General features: G+C 45.7%; 1 protein-coding gene across 3 annotated transcripts in view; it reads right to left on the bottom strand.

Annotated features, from left to right (window-relative positions):
* Window positions 1–10,913: 10,913 nt before the first annotated feature.
* Window positions 10,914–23,123, bottom strand: part of LOC138772099 (golgin subfamily A member 6-like protein 2) — a 27,992-nt gene continuing 15,782 nt past the window's right edge. The window contains exons 1-4 of one of the 3 annotated variants that reach the window (XM_069952234.1): window positions 17,121–17,158; window positions 14,350–14,381; window positions 11,560–11,935; window positions 10,914–11,075 (exon numbers count right to left, since the gene is read on the bottom strand). In XM_069952234.1, coding sequence (XP_069808335.1) covers window positions 10,962–11,075; window positions 11,560–11,868 — 423 coding nt within the window. In that variant the 5' untranslated portion in view covers window positions 11,869–11,935; window positions 14,350–14,381; window positions 17,121–17,158 and the 3' untranslated portion in view covers window positions 10,914–10,961. Of the gene's footprint in view, window positions 11,076–11,559; window positions 11,936–14,349; window positions 14,382–14,617; window positions 14,793–17,120; window positions 17,159–23,123 lie in introns of those variants that run through there. The other 2 variants (XM_069952233.1, XM_069952232.1) reach the window with 2 other exon arrangements.

The following is a 23,123-nucleotide window of genomic DNA, read 5'->3' as shown; positions in this document are numbered from 1 at the left end:
ATTTGTAGGGCTTACAATATTATACTGAATATAAATATTAAGGTCTTACCTGTAAATAGTGGGAAATCCTGAAAAAATTGGATTAAGAAGAGTTGCCATCTTGATCATCCCCATCATCATCTGGTGCATCACTGCCAACATCGGGTCCATCACTGCCAGAATTTGGGCCATCCCCACCGGAAACTTGGTCGTCTCCATTGTCATGTGAACTTCCTTCATCATCTACAGCAATCTCATCAGCATCTGGGTCAACCCGAACAATAATGCCTATAATAGCTCCCTTTTCCTATATAAACAAGACAGTTATTGCCACCACCATCATCATCATTTCTTCTGGTTAGAAAGAACATTTTCAATAAACTAAAAAATCTCCATATAAAAATCTGAGTGACAATAAATATTACAATGGAATAAATACAATTGAGAAAACATTGACTGTGTACACTGTGGCTAGGGGTGGAATGGAATTCCTCGATGTGACAGCAGAACGTTCAACAATATATGTCTCCCACCTGTGCCCCAGCAGGGAGTAAGGGTCCATTTGTTCTTTCCCCTATTAGTGCTGTTCGGGGGTCACTTCCACACTCAGACCTATATATTCTAATCTCCCACACAGTATCCAGTGTACATTGTACCCAGGACCCTCCAAGTACAACAGCTGCAAACACTACAACTCCCAGCATTTACTGCAGTCTGAAGTCCTCAGGATATGCTGGGATTTGAAGTACAAATGAGCAGACAACCCAAGGGGGGTGTCCTCTCGGAAACTACAACTCTCAGAATTCTCTGCGAGCTTCATAGGTGTAAGGCATTCTGAGAGTTGTAGTTATTGTTATTCCGGGAGCTGTGTTCACAGATACAGCAGTACAGGATGGAACCAGGTCAGCATGTCGCTTCTGACGGGTTCTTTATTTGGGTGCCCCTCATGATAAGATCTATTGGTGGGCCACATGTACTCCAATCCCACACTGAGGACTGCAAAGACTACAGTACAGTCCTTTAGTGGGCCCTGGCATCTGTGCTGTAGGGCCCTCCCAAGAAACCAGGACACATGTACCGGATACCCGGGCGTACATATGAGTGCTCCTTTAGGGCAGAAAGGTGGAGAAACAATTAAGGTATGGGGGCCCAAACACATTTTTTTTGCACAGGGGCCCTTTGCAGTCTGTGTCTGCCCCTGGTATTGTACACAGGAAGCCACCAATCCTTGGTTGCATGTTCCATGTAACAATGCAGAAAGTGTCCAACAGCATCATTGGTGGCTCAAAGGGTTCGCTAATTTATTGTGTGACCAGGGACAAACACAATCTTTCAAATGAAATACTTAAGTGGTCAAAATGTTTTGTCTGTTCCTGGACACACAATAAATTTGTTAACCCCTTTTAACCCCTTAGTGACCGCCACACGTCTTTTCACGGCGGTCACTAATGGGCTTTATTCCGATGCGTACACCTCTTAAGGGTGGACGCATCTAAATAAATTGCGGCAGCAGAGTGGGGGATCGACAGCTGACCCCCCCTGAAACCCCCCCCATAACGGCGGCCACCAGTTACGGGCATTGCCAGCGCAGCTGAACGCTTTCATCTCTTCTCACCATGAATCCACTGTGAGAGGAGATGAAAACATGTCCCTCCCTGTCCCCAGAATTAACCCTAGTCACCTGGTCACTGACCCTCCGCTCCCTGGGTGGCCATCTGATCCAAGATGGCTGCCGCCATCACTGTGAACAGACTCTGTTCACAGTGATGGATTCCTAAAAATGATCAAAGCTTCATTCTGTCCACCACCGTAGGTGGCAGAGAGCATGGGGCAATGATCGGGGACCACCCGGTGTGGTCCCGGTACAGGGGATCAGCGGTATGTACTATATACCGCTGATCGCTTGTTCCAAATGGTGCCGTCACTTTTTTACCCCTGTCACCAAAGTCAAGTGCTCCGGATTACTCTCCCCAGATTGCCCGTAACCACCCCAGATTGCCCGTAACCACCACAGATTGCCCGCAATCACCCCAGATAGCTTTTAACCATCCCAGATTGCCACAGACTGGCTGTAACTACACCAAATTGGCTATAACCACCTCAGATTGCTCGCAATTACCCCAGATTGCTCGCAACCACTCCAGATTGCCGTCACCTCCCCAGATTGCCCATCACCTCCCCAGATTGCCCGTCACCTCCCCAGATTGCCCGTCACCACCCCAGATTGCCCGTCACCACCCCAGATTGCCCATCACCACCCCAGATTGCCGTCACCTCCCCAGATTGCCCGTCACCTCCCCAGATTGCCCGTCACCTCCCCAGATTGCCCGTCACCACCCCAGATTGCCCATCACCACCCCAGATTGCCGTCACCTCCCCAGATTGCCCGTCACCACCCCAGATTGCCCATCACCACCCCAGATTGCTCGCAACCACTCCAGATTGCCGTCACCTCCCCAGATTGCCCGTCACCTCCCCAGATTGCCCGTCACCACCCCAGATTGCCCATCACCACCCCAGATTGCCCGTTGCAACCCCAAATAGCCAGAGAACACCATCAGATTGCCCTTCACCACCCCAGATAGCCAGTGAACACCCCCAGATTGCCCATCACCACCCCAGATAGCCAGTAAACACCCCCAGATTGCCCGTAACCACCCCAGATTGACCGTAACCACCCCAGATTGGCACAGACTGCTCGTAACCACCCCAGGTTGCCCATAACCACAACAGATTGCCTGTCGTCACCTCAGATAGCCAGTAGACACCCCCAGATTGTCCATTACCGCCCCAGATAGCCAGTAAACACCAACAGATTGCCTGTAACTAAAATGACACTCCTTCTCTTCTGAGCCCGGCTGTGTGCCCATACAGTAGTTTATGCCCACATATGGGGTACCATTGTACTCAGGAAAAACTCTGTTACAAATGTTGGGGGATTTTTTCCCCTGTTCCTAGTAAAATTGAGAAATTTCAAACTAAACAAACGTGTCATTGGAAAAATTCTATTTTCTTAATTTTTACGGTCTACTTTTTAATACTTTCCTCTAATACCTGTGGGGTCAAAATGCTCACCATACCCCAAGATGTATGGTGCACTTTCCAAAATGGGGTGACTTTTTGTGTGTGTGTGTGGGTGGGGGGGGGGTTCTATTCTGCAGACAGTACCATTGTACTCAGGAAAACCTGCGATACATATTTTGGGGTGAGTTTTCTCCCCTGTTCCTCATGAAATTGAGAAATTTCCAACTAAACTAACAAATTATTGGAAAAATTCAATTCTTTCATTTTTACTGTCTAATTTGGAATAATTTCCTCCAATACCTGTGGGGTCAAAATGCTCACCACACCCAAAGATGAATTCTTTGAGAGGGGCCCTTTCCAAAATGGGGTGACTTTTGGGGGGCTTCCATTCTGTAGACATTACAGGGGCTCTGCAAACGCACCTGGCGCTCAGAAACTTCTTCAGCAAAATCTGAACTGGAAATGCTAATTGGCGCTCCTTCCCTTCTGAGCCCTGCTGTGCTCCCATACAGTGGTTTATGCCCACATATAGGGTACCATTGTACTTAGGAGAACCTTCGTTACATATATTGGAGTGAGTTTTCTCCCCTGTTTCTCGTGAAATTGAGAAATTTCAAAGTAAACAAACATATTGGAAAAATTCTATTTTTTTCATTTTTACTGTCTTCTTTTGAATACAAGTGTAAGTTAAAGAGAACCAATCAGCCAAACTGGGCTGTTCTTGTTCCCTGGAGCACTGTATACAGCTTCTGAGCAGCCCACGGCACGTACCGGGCGCTGCTGCAGCAGAAGCTGTATACCTGAGAAAATGACAGGCAGACAAGCAGGGAGGTAGCCATGTGGGCGGCTCCCCGCCCGTGTCTAGTCACAGCTCTCTGCCTGCCAGCGCGCTCTTCAGGATGATTAAAAGGCAGAGAGGCCAGTAATGGGCCTCTCTGCCTGTCAATCATCCCCTTCGAGCACACTGACAGGCAGAGAGCGGTGACTAGACATAGGCAGGGAGCCTCCCAGATGACTACCTTCCCACCTCTGCCTGTCATGCGCCCAGGTATTAAACCTCTTTTTCTTGGATATACAGGGTATACAGCTTCTGCTGCAGGCGCAGCCGGAACGTGCCGCAGGCTGCTCAGAAGCTGTCTACAGTACTCCAGGGAACCAAATCAGCCCAATTGGGCTGATTGGTCCCTTTAAATTCTAAATCCTCTAATTGGCAAGGTCGTTATTAATTTAAAAAAATACATTGATTTCTATGGAATCCCGGAATGACTGTTTACACTCTGTATATACTCCGGACAGGATTCCATGTGGCCGCAGTGAAAAACTATTAATTGAATAGCGGCCGCACAAAACTGCCAGTGCAAACAATGTAAAGTGCGGCTCGGGCCGTACTTTACATTGTCTGCTATGGTTAATTGGAATTTGGGCACACCGAGCCAAATGAACTTCACATACAGCGGCCGTTCTGTCTTACAACGTGTGAACCCTACCTAAGAGGTTAAGTAGGTTGAAAAAAATTACAAAAACATGTCTACCATTTTCCAAACTCTGAGTATAAAGAAGCATTGTCTACCAGAGACATACTGAGTAGAGATGTCTCGATTGGATTTGATTCGAATAGCTCCCAATATTCGACTATTCAATCGAATATCGAATCCAATTATAGTCTATGGGAGAAAAATCCTTGGGACTTGGAAATCAAGATTTAACCACTAGGAGGTTACCAAGTGCACAATGAAACCTCAGGAAATGATGCCAACACCTCTGGATGCATATGGGACAGCAGGGGAAGCAGGGGAAGCCTTTTGGTCTAGCGGTTCTTGCCTATTTATTAGGTGGTGCGTAATATTAGCGTATGTTTGTTTCTTGTTTATTCAGTACACTTCTGAAATACCATTGTTTGCAGAGTTATATATTGCACAGCCAGTGATGTGAATTGCACACATGAATATATTGCATATATATATCCACTTTCAGTATTTTCTTTATTTCCTCTGCATTAGTGTGGACAGAAAGCCAAATATTGAGCAAAAGAAAATTTATCTTGCTGCCATTTAAACCAACCAACAAAAGACAGTAATCACTGAACTCAAGGAGAACAGTGAAAAAACTCCAATGAAGTACTTAATCAGAGTCTCCACTGATGCCCCAGAAAATTTAAATATGCAAAAAAAAAGTCCGTAGAGTCTCGGTTGCGAGTCTCACAACACGGGATAGCCAGATATCTCTAGCCTGTTGCCACGGGGTGCCTCCATGATGGGGAGAGCACCACACCACCCTGTTAAATAGCCCCTTAAGTCCCACTCGGTTGCGAGTATTGGAACATAAATAGGGATATACTGTACCAGGGTGGCCCCTTTTTGTCAATGTCTAACTCAAGGTACAAGTATTGCGATCATGACAAGGGCTTGCCAGGGCAGGCATCCATCCACAGACAGCCGTTTCGAGGTATTTGCCCCTCATCAGTGTGGAGTAGGATTCTAGCTAGTTGGGGCAATGAAAAATTAACCAACAAAACACAGTAATCACTGAACTCAAGGAGAACAGTGAAAAAACTCCAATGAAGTACTCAATCAAGAGTCTCCACTGATGCCCCCAAATGCCATTTAAATCACAAAAAGCAAAGTTGGTGTGGGGATTACTTTAAACGGCAATAGAGTCTCTCTCCCCATGCTGTTTAGCCAAACAGCAGTCTTTTTATTTTTTGAGGCAATGGAAAAGCCAGAAATACGTAGGAGCAGTCGTCCCACCCGTCACTTTGACTGCTCCAGTAAAGCCGGACCCGGATAAGCTGTGGAAACAGCTGATGCATTTAATAAAAGTGACAATAACCTACTGTTACAGTCTAAAGCTACCAGTTCACTTCACCAAGGTCAGGCACCTCGGTGACACGTATCTGTCCTCTAAAATGACAAATAGTATCTTCTCACAAGGCCTATGAGGTGAGCCCTCAAAAAATTAGCTTGAGGCCCATGAGGTAAGCCATTGAAAAATTAGCTTGAGGCCTATGAGGTTAGCCCTCGAAAAATTAGCTTGAGGCCCACAAGGTTAGCCCTCGAAAAATTAGATTGAGGCCCATGAGGTGAGCCCTCCAAAATTGTATAGAGGCCTATGAACTTTGGCCCATGAGGTGAGCCCTCAAAAAAAATTTATAGAGGCCTATGAACTTTGGCCTATGAGGTGAGTCCTCAAAAAAAATTGTATAGAGGCCAATGAACTTAGGCCCATGAGGTGAGCCCTCAAAAACATTGTATAGAGGCCTATGAACTTAGGCCCATGAGGTGAGCCCTCAAAAAAATTGTATAGAGGCTTATGAAGTGAGCCCTCAAAAAAATTGTATAGAGGCCTATAAAGTGAGCCTTCAAAAAAATTGTATAGAGGCGTATGAAATTAGGCCCACCAGGTGATCCCTTAAAAAAATTGTGAACATAGCCCTTCAGGTGAGCCTTGTTAATTTTTTTTTTTTAAATGGCCCATTTCTATGGCAGTGGAGGAGGAAATGACCTAGAGCTGAAACATGCGACTTCACTTCTCGAGACTTTAAACTGGTGGAGAAGCAAAGTTTGGGTCTATCCACTGGACGTTCATTTTGATGAGCGTCAGCCAGTCAGTACTGTCAGTTGACAGGCGGCTGCGCTTATCTGTGATGATGCCCCCAGCTGCGCTAAAGACTCTTTAGGAAAGAACACTGGCGGCAGGGCAGGCCAGCACCTCCAGGCAGGGTTCACACTATGTATATTTGAGGCTGTATTTGGTCCTCATGTCAGGTCCTCATAACAACCAAAACCAGGAGTGGATTGAAAACATAGAGAGGCTCTGTTCACACAATGTTGAAATTGAGTGGATGGCCGCCATATAACGGTAAATAACTTCCATTATTTCAATACAACAGCCGTTGTTTTAAGATAACAGCAAATATTTGCCATTAAATGGCGGCCATCCACTCAATTACAACATTATGTGAACATAGCCTTTCTATGTTTTCAATCCACTCCTTGTTTTGGTTGCTATACAGCCTCAAACATACAGCCTCAAATATACGTAGTGTGAACATAGCCTGGGCCAAGGCGTATAGTGAGAGTTCCAGCCACGTGTCAAGCTTGAAAATCCAATATGTGCAGGGCGCCGAGGGATCGGGAATGACATGGTTGTGGTTGGCCAGGTACTTCCACAACATCCGCCGATACTTGTCCCTCTTGCTCGTACTAGGCCCTACACTGATGGTACTTTGGCGAGGGGGTGCCATGAACGTGTCCCATACTATAGAGAGTGTTCTCCTTGCGGCCGTGGACCTGATGGATGTTGTCTGCCTTTGGGAGGAAATCTCTTCTCTGCTGCCAGCAATGGAAGGTGGAAATATCTCCATCTTCTTCTTCTCACCATATTCTGCAGCAGTTCTCTCTGATACTCCAGTAGTCTGGTGGTTCTCTCCTCTACTGGATATGTGGACAACGCGTTTGTCCCTCGCAAAGCAGCCCAACATAAACTCAACCATGTGTGCCAGGCTGTGAATTGGCATCACATCGCTGCCCCCACCAGAGGTATCGCTCAACATTTCCTCCTCCTCTTCCTCCTCTTCCTTCTCTCCCTCCTCTTCGCCCCATCCTCGCTGGACAAATGGGATGCACACAACTGCCCCGCCAGCCTCGCCGACAGTGTGGTCAATAGCCTCTTGCTCCTCCTCTTCTTCCTCCAGGAATCAAGCCTAAGAAGCTGACAGTAGTGTAGTGTGACTGTCTAGCTCCATCACATCTCCTCCTATCCCAGCCTCCGGTGCGTGCAAGGCATTCTTCCTGATGGCGATGAGGGATTTTTTTAACAACGCATAGGAGTGGGATGGTTGCGCTCACTATGGCATCGTCACAGCTGACCCTCTTGGTGGACTCCTCGAATACCCTTAAAACTTCACATAAGCCTGCCATCCATGGCCACTCATGGTTGGCAAACTGAGGGAGCTGAGTTGAAGGCACCCGTGGGTTTTGGAGTTGGTATTCCATGAGAGCTCTCTGCTGCTCACACACCCTGGACAACATATGATATGTGGAATTCCAGCAAGTGGTGACATCACACAACCGCCAGTGTTCTGGCAAATGTAGGTGTTTTTGGAGCTTTTTAAGGCTAGCAGCCACCACCGTGGACTTTCGAAAGTGGGCGCACAGGCGCCGCACTTTCACCAGTAGCTCCAGCAGGTCGGAGTAGGTCTTTAAAAAGCGCTGCACCACCAAATTAAAAACGTGGGCCAGGCATGGAAAGTGTTGGAGTTCTCCAAGCTCCAGAGCTGCCACCAAGTTATGGCCATTATCACATACGACCATGCCTGGTCCCAGCTGCAGTGGCGACAGCCAAATTTCTGCCTGCTGCAAGATGGCATCACCCAGGCTGATAAGCTTGAGCACGGCCTGCTAATGTCTCCCCACGAAGGCAATTTTACGAAGGAGGAGGAGAGGGAGGGGTTGTCAGAGCGCTTGCTGGCAATCTTAGGCGGGGGGAGGAGGGAGTCTGTCCCTGCCTGAGACCCGGTACCCGCCTCCACAACATTCACACAGTGTGCCGTGAGTGATATATAGCGTCCCTGGCCGCAATCACTTGTCCACGCGTCGGTGGTCAAATGGATCTTCATGCTAACTGCATAACTCAGGGCCCGCCCGATGTTACGGGACACGTGCTGGTGCAAGGTGGGGACGGCACACCTGGAAAAGTAGTGGTGGCTAGGGATGGAATACCGAGGTGCGGCAGTTGCCATGAGGTCACAGAAGGCTTGCGTCTCCACAAGCCTAAACAACAACATCTCTATGGCCAGCAATTTGGAGAAGTGGCAGTTTAAGGCTTGGGCAGAGGGTTGAGTCGAGGCGTACTTACGCCTGTGATCAAATGCCTAACTGAGAGACAAGTGCTGTAATGAGAAGAGGGGAGATAGGGGGCGCTTCCTTGTGTGATAAAAGATAGCCCGGTGGATGGTAGCAGGGTCTTACAGGGATCCACTCACCTGGGTAGGTTGTGCAAAATTTAGGCACAACTCTATATGCAGCATGAAACAGTGTACTCCGCAGCTGTACTGGGGGACGTCACCACCAACGGTAGGAAAAGCAAATGTAGATGTGTAATCAGCTGATTACAGGATCGAGAGTTGAATCCACACCAGAATATAGTAGCGCAGGAGTATATAAAATTGCACACAGCGGTGCAGCCAGGAATTATCCAGAGGTAGATGGCATAATATATTCTTTATTACAACGCGTTTCGCGTTTCTATCTATATTTATTCTAAAATAATTGAAGTTAAAGGGTTTTCTTGTGCCCTTATCCACAGGTTAGGAGGGAGTCGCATTTCTTGGAGCCTCATAACCCGGATTCAGACATTTAATGATGGCATTCCTTATGGGGATCAATTTAGAGGTTTCAGTCCTTTTTGAGAAGTACAGAATAGCTAAGAAGCCAAGTAGACAGACATAAAATGGACTTAGATTCAGAAGTCTTTTAGGAGTTACCAGCACATTTTAAAGGGCTACTCCAGCGGGGGGGCACTTTTTTTCTGGGACCAGGGACGAGGTGGTGAAAAGACGTCCACTCACCTCCCCGGTTCCAGTGGCGGGTCCCTCATTGCGGCGCTCCGGTGCCCGGTTCCCAGCCACTTACGGGTGTCTGGCACGGGCCCGAGACGTGACGTCTCAGGTCTGCTCAGCCACTCAGTGAAGGATGCGGGATCCGTTTCAAGTCCGCTCAGATCCTGCCTCCTTCACTGAGTGGCTGAGCGGACCTGAGACGTCAGCCGCACGATGTGGGACCCGCCGCTGGAACCGGGGAGGTGAGTGGACGTCTTTTCCCTCGGCCACCTCCTCCCCGGTCCCAGCAAAAAAGTGCTCCCCCCCCCGCTGGAGTACCCCTTTAAGCTCCATAACATCAAGATGGCATTCATAATGTCAAAGTGACTGCAACGTATACGATAGTGGAGTCAGTAAGGAATTTTTATCCCTGTGATGAGGCGGTTGGCATCTGCCTAATAAGTGTTTTGCGTTCCTCTGGATCAATACAGAAGGGTTATAGGTTAAACTTGATGGACTCTTGTCTTTTTTTCATGCTTGTTAGCTATGTACTATATACAGTACGTTAAGTCAATCAGAAAAGTTGAGTTAAATGCACAATACTTTGGATTGTATATGTTTTGTCCTAAAAATTAAATTACACGTGTACCATTGCCCATTTGGATATCCCACTAAGCCTCAGGTAAGCTGTGATCGTCTATGTGCTTTATGTCTCCATTTCTTCTCAATTGGAGCTACAGAGACAGCCAAACACTGTCCTCGGCTATCTCTCTCAGGAGAGACCCAAAGGTACACGACCCACATCCACTGGTCATTACATATTGCTTAAGGTTTCTCAGTATGAGTTTAAAGTCATCCAAATAACATCCTCCATCTAACATGTTCTCTAACTTACACCACCAGGTCTGAAAGAGCAAAATGGCTGTTACCATGTAAATACCCGGCACTTGCTTCCATTTCCCTGCATTAATAAAACTTCAAATACAGACAAACTTGGGTTAGTGCCACCCCTTCTATTCCTGCTTTGGATATTAGAATGAACCCCTTTGATATTAGCTGTATATGTGGCATTCTACATGGCTATTACAGCTCCAACAACAGTTATATATTGTAGAAAATGCTTTAGGTTTCCTAGATAAGTGGCCAGAACAATGATAACTACAGTACAATCTTAAATATTAAATGTAAAATAAACATTTAGGGAGAAGTAATCCTCTATCCGAGTACCATGTTAGCAGTTTTGTGTTAGTGAAGACTTCAGAAGAGAAGGATTTAGGGGTAGTGATTTTTGACACCTCACAATGAGTCACCAGTGCAGCCTGGCAGTAGGGAAAGCAAAGTAGGTTGATCAAGTGACCACAGAACACAATGCGCTGATCTTTTCTACTTTATTGCTTGTAAGACATGGCTGGAAGGGAAATCATGGGCAAAGAATTTCATGGTTTAGGAAATACAAGGAAACTAAATCATTGGGGGAAGGGGAGAATCCATCCTGAGGACTCGGCCTGTTCTGGTCAGGAATCCATTGTGAAACCTAGAAGACAAAAAGAAAATTAAGAGCTGAATTACAATGGGAAGTGAGTGTAGTCACTTTGTGGGTGTGGTTTGGTGAGGTTGAGTCACTTAGTAAGTGTGGTCAGGCATGATGAAGTATTTACTCTAGGGTTCAGGTGCAATACTACATCTCAACAAAGGGGAAAAATCATAATAATCAATATAATTACAAAGAGTTTATAGGAAGCCAAATAGCCCACCGGGAATCCTCAGATAGGAAATACAGGTGTAGCCTTTGTTAACTTGATCACAATGACACGTTTACTAATTGACTTACTGTAATATAGCTCCCTGACACAAGTGTTGCGTCGGGGATCATGTTAGCCCATGCTTCATCTGTAGCAGCCCCCGATGGATTGAACGCCAGGACCCCAGTTCTCTTTTTACTTGTAATGATGTTGAGCACCTTACTTTGATTTGTAGAAATCACAATAATATATTAAATATAAATATTATTTATTTACCTGCATATACTGGCAAATCCAGTAAAATTGTTTAAGAAGAGTTGCCATCTTCACCATGCCCACCGGCATCTGGTCCATCACTACCCGCATCTGGGCCATCCCCACCGGCATGTGGGCCATCTCCACCGGCATCTGGTCCATCACCACCCGCATCTGGGCCATCCCCAACGGCATGTGGGCCATCTCCACCGGCATCTGGTCCATCACCACCCGCATCTGGTCCATCACTACCAGCATCTGGTCCATCACTACCAGCATGTGGACCATCCCAATCGGCATCCTTATCGTTTCCATCATCATGTGAACCATCTTGATTATCTAGAGCAACCTCATCAGCATCTGGATCATCCCGTGTGATAATAATTATGACAGGACCCTATATATATAAAGAAGATATTAACTTCCCAAGAAGAGCAGCACTATCTACAATAGTCATAAGTTGGTCAGGTGCGATTGAAACTGAAATCACTCATTTAATCAATAATATACTGGGGAATCCATAGCACGACTTTTCAAGTCAATACAATGGGGGTCATTTGCTATTGAGTCTAAAATGTTCAAAGTATTTGTTTTTTTTTTTTTACTAATTTAACAAATAATCATAAACTTGTAAATAAAAATACTCGCAGAATAACTGCCCCCATTTGTGCTATTTGTAAAAATTGTGCAAATGATAAATTGGGCACAAATCTCGGATTATGCAAATTTTGGGGTGAAAAAACAAACAAAAACACATCTAAAAAATATTGGTCCGTTGAATACTGGTTCATAAATAGAACTTAGTCCAAAAAATGGGCGAAAAAACCATATACTCACCAAAAAACAGGAGCAATGCCCTTGATAAATGTCCCCCAAATTGTTTTATCCAAATATCCAAAAAAGAAGCAAAACACATCTACACAGGATGCAACGTTTCGATCCTCACAATGGGACCATTTTCAAGCAAATGAACAGTGAATTTACAGTTGTATAAAATGTATACACATCTCAAATGGGTTCAATAAAAACAGGTGTGTGAATGTGCTCCAAGGGCCCTATTACATGGAGCGATAATCGGCCAAATGATTATTGATCAGTGTAATAGAGACAATGATCAGCTGATGAAACGATCATCGACTAATTGTTTTTTTTAGGCCAAAAGCTAAAATTATCGAGCGCCGACCGCGCATCGCTACATGTAATACAAACAGTTCTACAAACAGTATATATAACCCATGTATACAGTTTGGGCAAGGATTGCAAGGACATCGGTAATGATGTCTATAAAGCCCTTGCTAAACAATTAATGGGCCATGTAATAGGCCCAGTAAACGGGCGCCAATCTAACATTACATTTACATCTTACATTATTCATCAGCCCATGTAATAGGACCCTAACTCCTTTCTCCATTTCCAGTGTGGCTTTTTCAATTAGGCTCCATTATTTTCAATGGAACAGATGGCAAAACTCCATGCCCAAACTGGAGACAACACTCATGTTTTTCTGGAAGAAAGCGGACATATTTTTCTTATACTGGATAACCCCTTTAATCTTTATCTTTGTGTTGGAGAGGTCTCTGTATATAAAGCTCATCTATTAGACATTATTGAGTAGTTGTTGCCCTGTATTAGACAATACAATAGCTACAGAAAGCAGAGTTGTCATGTTGATCTGTGACTCGAACATGTGACCTCCGGAGCCAACTGTGCTCCAGAGACTATACATGTCTATGGGTATACCTATGTGTGTACACTGAGATGGACTGTAATTATTTGATGTATTGCACCTGTTGTTAAAGGGGTTGTCCGGTAATAAAAAATTATTCACAGAATAACACACATTACAAAGTTATACAACTTTGTAATGTATGTTATGTCTGTGAATGGCCCCCTTCCCCGTGTTTCCCCCCACCCACGCTAGACCCGGAAGTGTGGTGCATTATACTCACCGCATCTCGTGTCGTCCACGGTCTCCGATCGTCAGCAGTGACGTCTTTTTCGGGAGCCCAGCGGATCTTTCCGAGTGCCAGCCGCCCTCTGCAGCGTCATCCGAAGCTCAGCCGCGATTGGCTGAGCATAACTGTGCTCAGCCAATCGCGGCTGAGCGGCTGATGACGCGGCCACGTCATCAGCAGCTCAGCCGCGATTGGCTGAGCACAGTTATGCTCAGCCAATCGCGGCTGAGCTTCGGATGACGCTGCAGAGGGCGGCTGGCACTCGGAAAGATCCGCTGGGCTCCCGAAGAAGACGTCACTGCTGAGGATCGGAGACCGTGGTCGGCACGTGACAGGTAATGTATAGCGCACCACACTTCCGGGTACACGGGTGGGGGTGGTGGGACACGGGGAAGGGGGCCATTCACAGACATAACATACATTACAAAGTTGTATAACTTTGTAATGTGTGTTATTCTGTGAATAATTTTTTATCGCCGGACAACCCCTTTAATAAATAGTGATGAGCGAATGTTGGGAGTCAAAGTTTATGCATTTGACCCCCAGTGGCTGGAGAAGTTAGATGCAGCCCTAGGGCTGCCAGGAAAACATGTTTTCCAGGACTCCCTGGAATGGAATGGGTGGAATGGGATTCCTCATTATGAAAAATGTCTGCTATGTTAGTTGAGTTGAGTTTGTCACCTTGAATAACCTTGATAGCATTGACCACAACAATATAAGTTTCCATTTATCATCTACTAAAATTTGATACAAAAACATTAAACATCAGAAAGAACAGTTTTCAGTAACTCCTGTTCCCCCCCATTACAGTGAGGCATGTATACAGCATAGACATGAAGAATGGCGGTCTACTTACATCAGCAGCAACGGCCTTCCCCTGAGCAGCGACTGCAAAAGAGGAAATAATGACAGTGAATATCCTGTCTGATTAAATATGATCTGGAAGTGAATAGCAGTCCGGTACAGAGAACAATTAAATATCAAACCAGAATGTTAAATCTACCAGGAGATCCAGCTATATGGAAGTGAGAAGCTTACAATTAGGTTATTCTGGAACCTAAAAAAGTTGGATGACCATAAAAATGGTAGAAGAGTAAAAGAAGAACAATAAAGTAGACACTCACCAAAGAAACTGGCGAAGACCACCAGGAGTAGAACAGTGACCTCCTTCATGGTGCAAATAACTGGTTTTAAGCCTTCAGTTAACTCTAAGCTTATCTCAGCTGCACATACCCATCACCGGGTGATGCTCCACAATATATAGCACCAGGCTACAGCCGGAGGGGGGGTGACTTCCTCTGTCCTTGTTTGACACTTGGCAAAGAATAAAAGACTTAGGATCACTGACTCAATCCTTCAAGTTTCCTCAATCCCTTAGGACAATGTTCCCCATAGGATGTTTACTTTGCAGATTTGCATAATTCTACAGATATTTCTATATGAATGAATTCTGTAATAATTGAACTTAAAGGGGTTTTCCAATATTTATCTACAGGATAGGTGGGGGGCACATCTCTCAATGTGTTCAAAATTCAATCACTGAATCAGACATTTAGTGATGGCTTTTTCCATTGAGATCAATTTAGAAGTTCCGGTGCTCTTTTAGGGTACGTGCACACTGTGGAATGGTGACGGATAACCCCTCACGCATTCTGCAGCTTGCACCCGCCAGCGGACTGTGGCGGGCACACGCGTCTCTGCCCGTGTCATAGACTCTATTCTATGCATGGGTGGATTCTGTCCTTCGTCCAATGAATGAACACGGTCATTCTTTGGACAGATGACGGAATCCGCCCATGCACAGAATGGAGTCTATGACACAGGCATAGACGTGGGTGCAAGCTGCGGAATGCGTGACGGGTTATCCGTTGTCATTCCACAGTGTGCACGTACCCTAAGAGTTACAAAGTAGCTAAGAAGCCAAATAGACGGAAATACATGAAAAACTGAGATTGGAAAAAAAAATTGTGAATTGTGGTTGTCATTCTGTGTGTTTCATCTAATACAAATCCTAATTTTGTAAAAATTCAAAGTTTTATGAAATTCTTTATAAAACCTTTTTGTGCTGAAAATTATTTTACTTATCTCCACACCCCTATTAAGCTTGAGAAGCCCCATAGAATAAATCCTCCCATTTCCTCCATGGTCTGACTCAACTTTCCGGCCTTGGTTAGATTCAAGGTGCTATCTGATAGTATCTTAACAGTAACATTCTTGGAAGCTGTAGATTGCTTGGCTTATGCCACTTTGGAGAGGCTGCCCCCCTTGTTGATGCCATATTGAACTTTTGAAGCAGCTTAAGCCTTGTATACACCATTTTATAGACCAACTTTACAGGCGACACAGTATCAAATGCCTTCAAAAAGTCCAGATATACTGTACCACACCCACAGCCTCCCCCAGGTCCAGTCTATAGCCAAAGCTTTAAATATACTAATGCTAATGGTATGCTGGGCTGTATAGCTAGATGTATAACCAGTAGGAAGAAGAGATTGTGATCCCACTGTCTAGACCTTTAGTGACCACATCTGGAATACTGTGTCCAGTTCTGGAGACCTCACCTACAAAAAGATATTGATAAAATAGAACTGGATCCAAAGACGTCTACAAAAATGGTGAAGGGTGTCAGGTATAAAACCAGTAGAGACATATTTTTCATTGTCTACAGGAGTGTCACTGCCCGCTGGCACCTGCCATGAACCAGCTGGTGAAGAACCTTATTCAAGAAATGAAGGGCACCAGGGTGATCCAGGACAGCCAAAGTCCCTATGCTGGTGAAGAAGAAGGATGGCACCATCCAATTTTGTGTGTACTATTGTAGTGACCCACCAGGCACTACAAAGTTTTATCTGCAATATGACATGTGCTCTGTAGAAAGTAACTGTATAATGCTTTATCATTGGTGTCCAGCAGGTGGCAGTGCATTGCCAACATGTTGACAGTGAGCATTGGGACCCAGCGGCCTTCCACCTCAAGTGTGTTGCCTAGGCAACAGTAGGAGGTCTTACAGGTCCTGAGAGGAATTGAGTAGATGTAGTCGGTGAGGAGGAGCAGACACGTGCTCTCCATCATAGTCAGATATAAGCAGTCGTGTGCTGACTAAAACCTTCAAGTAAGTGAAGTAACCTGCTGAGTGCAGAGCAGGTAATGCAAGGAGAGAGAGAGAGGAGAGATTCTAACCAGCCAGATAAAGGCTATACCCACTAAGGCAGAGGGAACCCAATGCTCACTTCATGCAGCCTGACTGGAGAGTGACTGAACACCATTCCAATGTGCTGTATTACTGTGTAAACCAGAAAGTAAAGTCCCTCAGTTATATCACCGTCTATTCATTGTCTCCAATCACTGGAAACCAACCACCTCATTGCTGTGACGACCGCCCGGGGCCTTAGGAGAGCCAGGACCGCTAAGGTAGGAGTAAAGCACCGTGACACTATTGCCCCTGACAACACCACCGGCACCCTATCTGGCCCTAATAGAGCCTCCAGTCCACCGTGCGGAGGTTGCAAAATGGCGTCACGAAACAGGATCGAGACTTCTGCGCCTTGATCCATCAGTACCCTACTAATATCCAGGGGTGCCCCCCAGACAGAGACTGAGATTAGAAACCCCAAAAGTGACTTTTACCTGCTTAAAACAGCTGAATACTGCATTCACTAATTCACACTGGCAGAAGAGGGGTTAATCGGCCATTTTAAGAGATTAGACTGCCCTCCTGCTGCCCATATATGGAGAGAGGCTGTGTGCTGGACTGTGGTAATACATGCTGTGTCTGGGTGGATTGCTTACAAGTCGCCCTGTGAATAAAATCTATGCTAAAGCCCCCTCTATAAGTGTCTCTTACAGAAATAAGAGTTCAGCAAGCTGCTTGACCAGAGGAGCCAACCTTCTTCAAGGGGGAGCACAAAAATACAGCCGGCATTGTGTGAAAGGAACCCAGCTAGGCTGTACACTCAGCAAGCTCCTAAGTCCCTGGAGTTCAGGATTTCATGCTGTGGACACATGAGTGAGTACTATTGGGGGAATAAAGCAGGGAAAAGTCTGTTTGAAGTATTAGCTATCTCCCTGAGTGGCCAAATTTTCCATAAACAAGTTGCTGCATTTATTCTTAAAGGAGCCACGTCCCAATTTCCTGCCCGTTGCCCATAGCAACGCTCCCAAAAAAAATATAAGTTAGCTCAATTTAAATCTGCTAGGCTGGTGCAGAATGTTGAGGACAATGTCGGACAGCGAAGACAACACCCAAGTGGGTCACAGCAGTTCTTCAGCTCCCATTACACCCAGCTGCATTATGCAAATAAGTATGCCATACTATCATGGTATCCTCATTATGATGGAACACCTGGTACCCTTCAAGAATTTAGAGAAAAAATGCAAAGTCATTTTAAACTGTGCTCTGTTACTGAAGAACAGAAAGCTGAAATTTTGATCAACCAATTACAAGGACCTGCACTCCGTGAGGTCAAGTCCTGGCCTGGACATGAGCGACAAAACAGTAAACAGATCCTAGACCGACTGAGTGTTACATTTGAGTCTAGAACTGCTTCTGAGCTGAAGAAGTGTTTCTTTGGGATGAGACAACGCCCCAAGGAGTCGCTTAGAGACTATTCCCTGACCCTGCAGGAAGCATGACGAGCTGTTATTTGGGTCGATCCTCATGAAGCAGTAAGTCAAGATCAAACCCTTCGTGAACAGTTTATTGAAGGTGTGTTAGACAAGACTCACAGGAGCCAGTTGAAAATGTTGTCTGTACAACATCCAAATGCTTCTTTCCTAGAATTTAAAGAACTAGCTATAGAAATACTTGAGGAGAAATCTCTGCCAGAATGGCAAGAAGATAACAGAAGTGTGACGACTCCCATACCAGCACCTGTAAGTCTGATGGTTGAACAGAGTGCTCAGTCCCCGACTGCTCAAGTCTCACATTGCGCTAAAGCTATGGAAAAAGTAGAGAATGAAGCAACACTGGCTAACCAAATATCACACCTCACCAAAGCAATGGAAAGAATGATGAAGCGGATGGATCGACTAGAAAACCCCTCTAGACAAGGAAGAGAAAGTCCTCCCATACGGAACCGAGAGCGACCACCACCACCTACAAGAGAAAGACAGTGGCAACCACCGGTTAGACGCTCAGATACCTAGTACCAGAGGATTACAGTGTAAATATTGTCACCGCAAAGGGCACCGTGAGGAAGATTGCTGGCAGTTAAACGACAATCCCCTGAGGCTGCGGGACACCCCTCAGGTGGAGAGGCGATAGGTCTCAGAGATGCTACATGGATGCCAAAGTATGTGGGTTCTAGGCCTACAGTCGAAGTCAGCATTAACGGTGTGAGCTTCCCTGCCTTGATTGACACTGGATCTCAAGTGACCACTATAAGGGCCGCAGCATTTGAAAAGTGTAGTAATGGAGCACAGTTAACAAAAACTCCAGAAGCCTTGCTCCACATCATCGCTACTAATGGAAAATCTGTACCCATACACGGGTATTGGGAGCCAACCTTGCAGATTGGCGACACAGAACTTCCCCGACAAGGAGTGATCGTGATTCAGGTCCCTGAGGATGAAAACTTCTCAGTGATCTTGGGCACCAACGTACTCTGCCATTGCTATACTGAAGTGCTGGAAGCTCTACGAAAGACTTTACTAAATGTGCCTAGAGGCTCTCAGAAGGCCATCCATAAAACTATGAAAGTGCTGGCAGCTCAGCAGAGGGTTCACTAATATCAAAGGAGAAATATGCCGTGCTCGCATCAAAGACTCTCAACCAATCCGGCTGCAACCTGGCACTGAGACTATGGTGTGGTGTAGAGCTTCCATGGGACTACAAGGACAAGATTACCCGGCATTGATAGAACCGACCCTAATAGGAGATGACATACCTGTCATGGCGGCTAGAAGTCTTGTGACAGTATCTCATGGCCAAGTACCCATGTTGAACCTTAGCAACCAGCCAGTGGACTTGAGAAAGTATCAGGCAGTAGCCAGCTTGTACAGTATTCATCATGAAGATCTGCTTGAAACGTCTGTTACTGCTGCCCAACAAACTTCAGCAGGCAATTCAACTGAAGATCCAGATTCACAATCCTGGCTGTCCGAACTAAGTATCGGTGATGACACCACCTCCACTGAACAGATTCAAGGTGTGCTGAAGGTAGCCAAGCAACATCATCAAGTCTTCAGCAAACATCCTATGGACTATGGACAGACCAGTTTAATCCAGCATACCATACCAACCGGTACGCATCCTCCTATCAGGGAGAGATACCGGCCTGTGCCTCCTGCCATGTACCAACAAGTGAAGAAAATGGTCCAAGATATGAAAACCACCAACATTGTCCAGGATAGCCACAGTCCCTGGGCTGCTCCCCTAGTCCTAGTAAGGAAGAAGGACGGAACAATCCGCTTCTGTGTGGACTATCGTAAGGTCAACAACATAACGCATAAGGACGCCTATCCATTGTCCCGGATAGAGGAGTCACTTGCAGCTTTAGGCTCTGCAGCCTTCTTCTCAACTCTGGATCTGACCAGTGGCTACTGGCAAGTTCCCATGGCACCAGAGGACAAAGAGAAAACCGCCTTTACTACCCCGATGGGCCTCTTTGAATTCAACTACATGCCATTCGGGCTCTGCAATGCTCCCGGAACTTTTCAGAGATTGATGGAGAGATGTCTAGGACATTGGAACTTTGAGACAGTCCTATTGTACTTGGATGACGTAATAGTGTACTCCAAAACCTATGAAGAACACCTACAGCATCTGGCGGAAGTGCTTGAAAATCTTGCGCAGCATGGGTTGAAAGTTAAGCCTTCAAAGTGTTACTTGTTGAAACCACAAGTGAAATACCTTGGTCATGTTGTGAGTGCCGCTGGCGTGCAACCTGACCCAGACAAGATAGCTCCTGTGAAGAATTGGCCTGCACCTAGAACAGTCAAGGAAGTTAAGAGTTTCCTTGGGTTCGCTAGCTATTACAGAAGATTCATTCCAAAATTTTCCCAGATAGCTAGTCCTCTCCAAGAGCTCCTCAAAGGGAATCCTAAAGATCGTCAGAATTCACGAATCCCTGTGGAATGGACTAGTGAGAGAGAAGCTGCATTCCAGCAATTAAAAGGCAAGCTTACTGAACCACCGATACTGGGATATCCGGACTATAGCCTGCCCTTCTGTCTATACACTGATGCCAGTAAGAAAGGCCTTGGAGCAGTGCTCTCCCAGACACAGAATGGAACCGAAAGAGTAATCGCTTACGCAAGTCGATCATTGAGAGAACCTGAGCAAAATGATCAAAACTATAGCTCCTTTAAGTTAGAGCTTCTTGCTTTGGTATGGGCAGTGACTGAAAAATTCAAAGACTATCTAGCAGCTTCTACATTCACTGCCTACACGGACAATAACCCATTGGCGCACTTGAACTCAGCTCGCTTGGGAGCCCTAGAACAAAGGTGGGCTTCTCGACTAGCTAGTTTCAACTTTACCATCAAATACCGGTCTGGTAAGGCCAATGACAATGCCGATGCTTTGTCCAGATTACCCGCAGAGAAGGAACTTGAATCCATTGATGAGCAGTGGGAAGATGTGGAAATGCCTGCTTTCTACGCTCGATTTGCACGGCAAGAGGCTCAACAGATAAAGCATAACGCTCCCAGTAGTCCCCAGCAGAGTGATCTTGTTCCTCCAGTTGAAAAAGAATGCTGGCTAAAGCTTCAGGCGGAAAGCAGAGTAATCGGTGAACTATTGGATTACTTCTCCAGTGGGCGAGTTCCAGAGAGAATCCGAAAACACAGAGCCGACACAGAACTGACACGGCTTTGGCGACTGAGAAAATCCCTCTTCCTGTTGAGAGGTTTGCTTTATCGCAGAATTCTAGACCCAGTCACTTATGAACGAGTCTTCCAAGTGGTGATACCCAGAAGAGATGCCAAAATCGTCCTGGACATGTATCATGACCAGGGGCGGATTAACTTTACCATAGGCCCCGGGCTATTCACCAAGCCTGGGCCCCCCCACCCCACTGTAACTATGGCAGCACTAGCCTGGCATTCATAGTACAAGATAGATAATGTCATGATGTCCTGATTTGTGCAAAATTGCCATAAAAAAAACTGTGATTTTTTTGCAAATCATGGCAGAAGTGTAGCCAGGAGACAGTACGCCACTGAAAGTATCAGTCTTTTTGGGTGGTCATGGGCCCCCCAGAAGCTCAGGGCCCCGGGCTGCCGCCCGGAACGCCCCTATTATAATCCACTACTGATCATGACCAATCTGGCCACTTTGGAGTTCAAAAGACAGAAACTACCATCCGAAAAAGATTCTTTTGGGTCAATATGAGAGCTGACATTGAGGATTGGTGTCGTAAGTGCCCCACTTGTGTAGTGAACAAGAGTGAAAGACAGGATCAGCGTGCACCACTCCATCCAATTGTGAGTAAAAGTCCCCTTGAAATTCTAGCCATTGACCATGTGAAAATTGGACCAAGCCGATCTGGACACACCCATGTCTTAACCATGGTTGATCATTACACCAAATTTGTTGTAGCTGTTCCTGTAAAAGATCTCACTGCCAAAACTACAGCTGCCACCTTGTGGAAAAGCTTCATCCTACCCTATGGCAGCCCTGACAAGATTCTCACTGACAAAGGATCTGCTTTTGAATCTGAGCTGTTCCAAGAGTTGTGTGCTCTGTACAGTTGCAAAAAACTGAGGACAACAGCATACCACCCTCAAGGAAACGGATTATGTGAGAAAGTGAACCAAATCCTGATTAACAGAGTCAAAACCCTCTCCACAGAGAAGAAGGCAGATTGGCCAAAGTTTCTTCCAGAACTAGTGTTCCTTTACAACAATATTTCCCATTGTTCTACAGGATACACTCCTTACTATCTAATGTTTGGAAGACATGGAAGACTACCTGTAGACGTTGCTCAAGACATCTCCATGCCAGATTCAGAACCTCTTCTTCCTCAATCAGATTGGGTTAAAGAACATCAGAGACGTCTAGAAGATGCCAAAGAAATTGTTGACTCTAGAATTGAGAAAGCTCAACAAAAACAGAAGCAGGATTATGATCTACATGCCTGTGCTGAACCCTTTCAAACAGGAGATTCCGTATGGTTGAAAAACAATCATCCTACTAGTAAGCTAGATAGCCATTGGGAGCGTGAACCGTACATTGTGCAAAATATTCTTTCTCCAGAAGTGTACGAAATTTATAGTGAAAATCACGGTACTCAGCGAGTACATAGCAACAGGCTAAAGAAATGTTTGAGGGAACCTGATCCTCAACCGCATTCAAGTAAAGAGCCTGAACCTTTTTCACAAGCAACAACACCTCAGCAAAGTCCCACTACTGAAGTACTCACTGGATTAGATCCGTTCCAGTGGTTCCTCCAACCTCATTTCAACATACTGGTTCCAGGGACTGCAAACCCTACTTCAGTGGAGACCCAACAGAGTCCTCTGCCTATGCCTCCTTTACCAACTGAAAATATTGACACTCCAAAGAACTTCTCTACTTCACTTCATGGCTTGGAAGAAGAAGGTACAGAACCAGAAGGAAGTACCCAAAACACTTTGCGAAGATCTCGAAGGGAGAATCAAGGAAAGCTTCCCGCTCGTCTGAGAGATTAT

Source organism: Dendropsophus ebraccatus, chromosome 14 (assembly GCF_027789765.1).
Source record: "Dendropsophus ebraccatus isolate aDenEbr1 chromosome 14, aDenEbr1.pat, whole genome shotgun sequence".
Taxonomy (NCBI): domain Eukaryota; kingdom Metazoa; phylum Chordata; class Amphibia; order Anura; family Hylidae; genus Dendropsophus; species Dendropsophus ebraccatus.
Note: the sequence above shows the minus strand (reverse complement) of the source record. Positions and strands in the feature narration are given on the sequence as shown.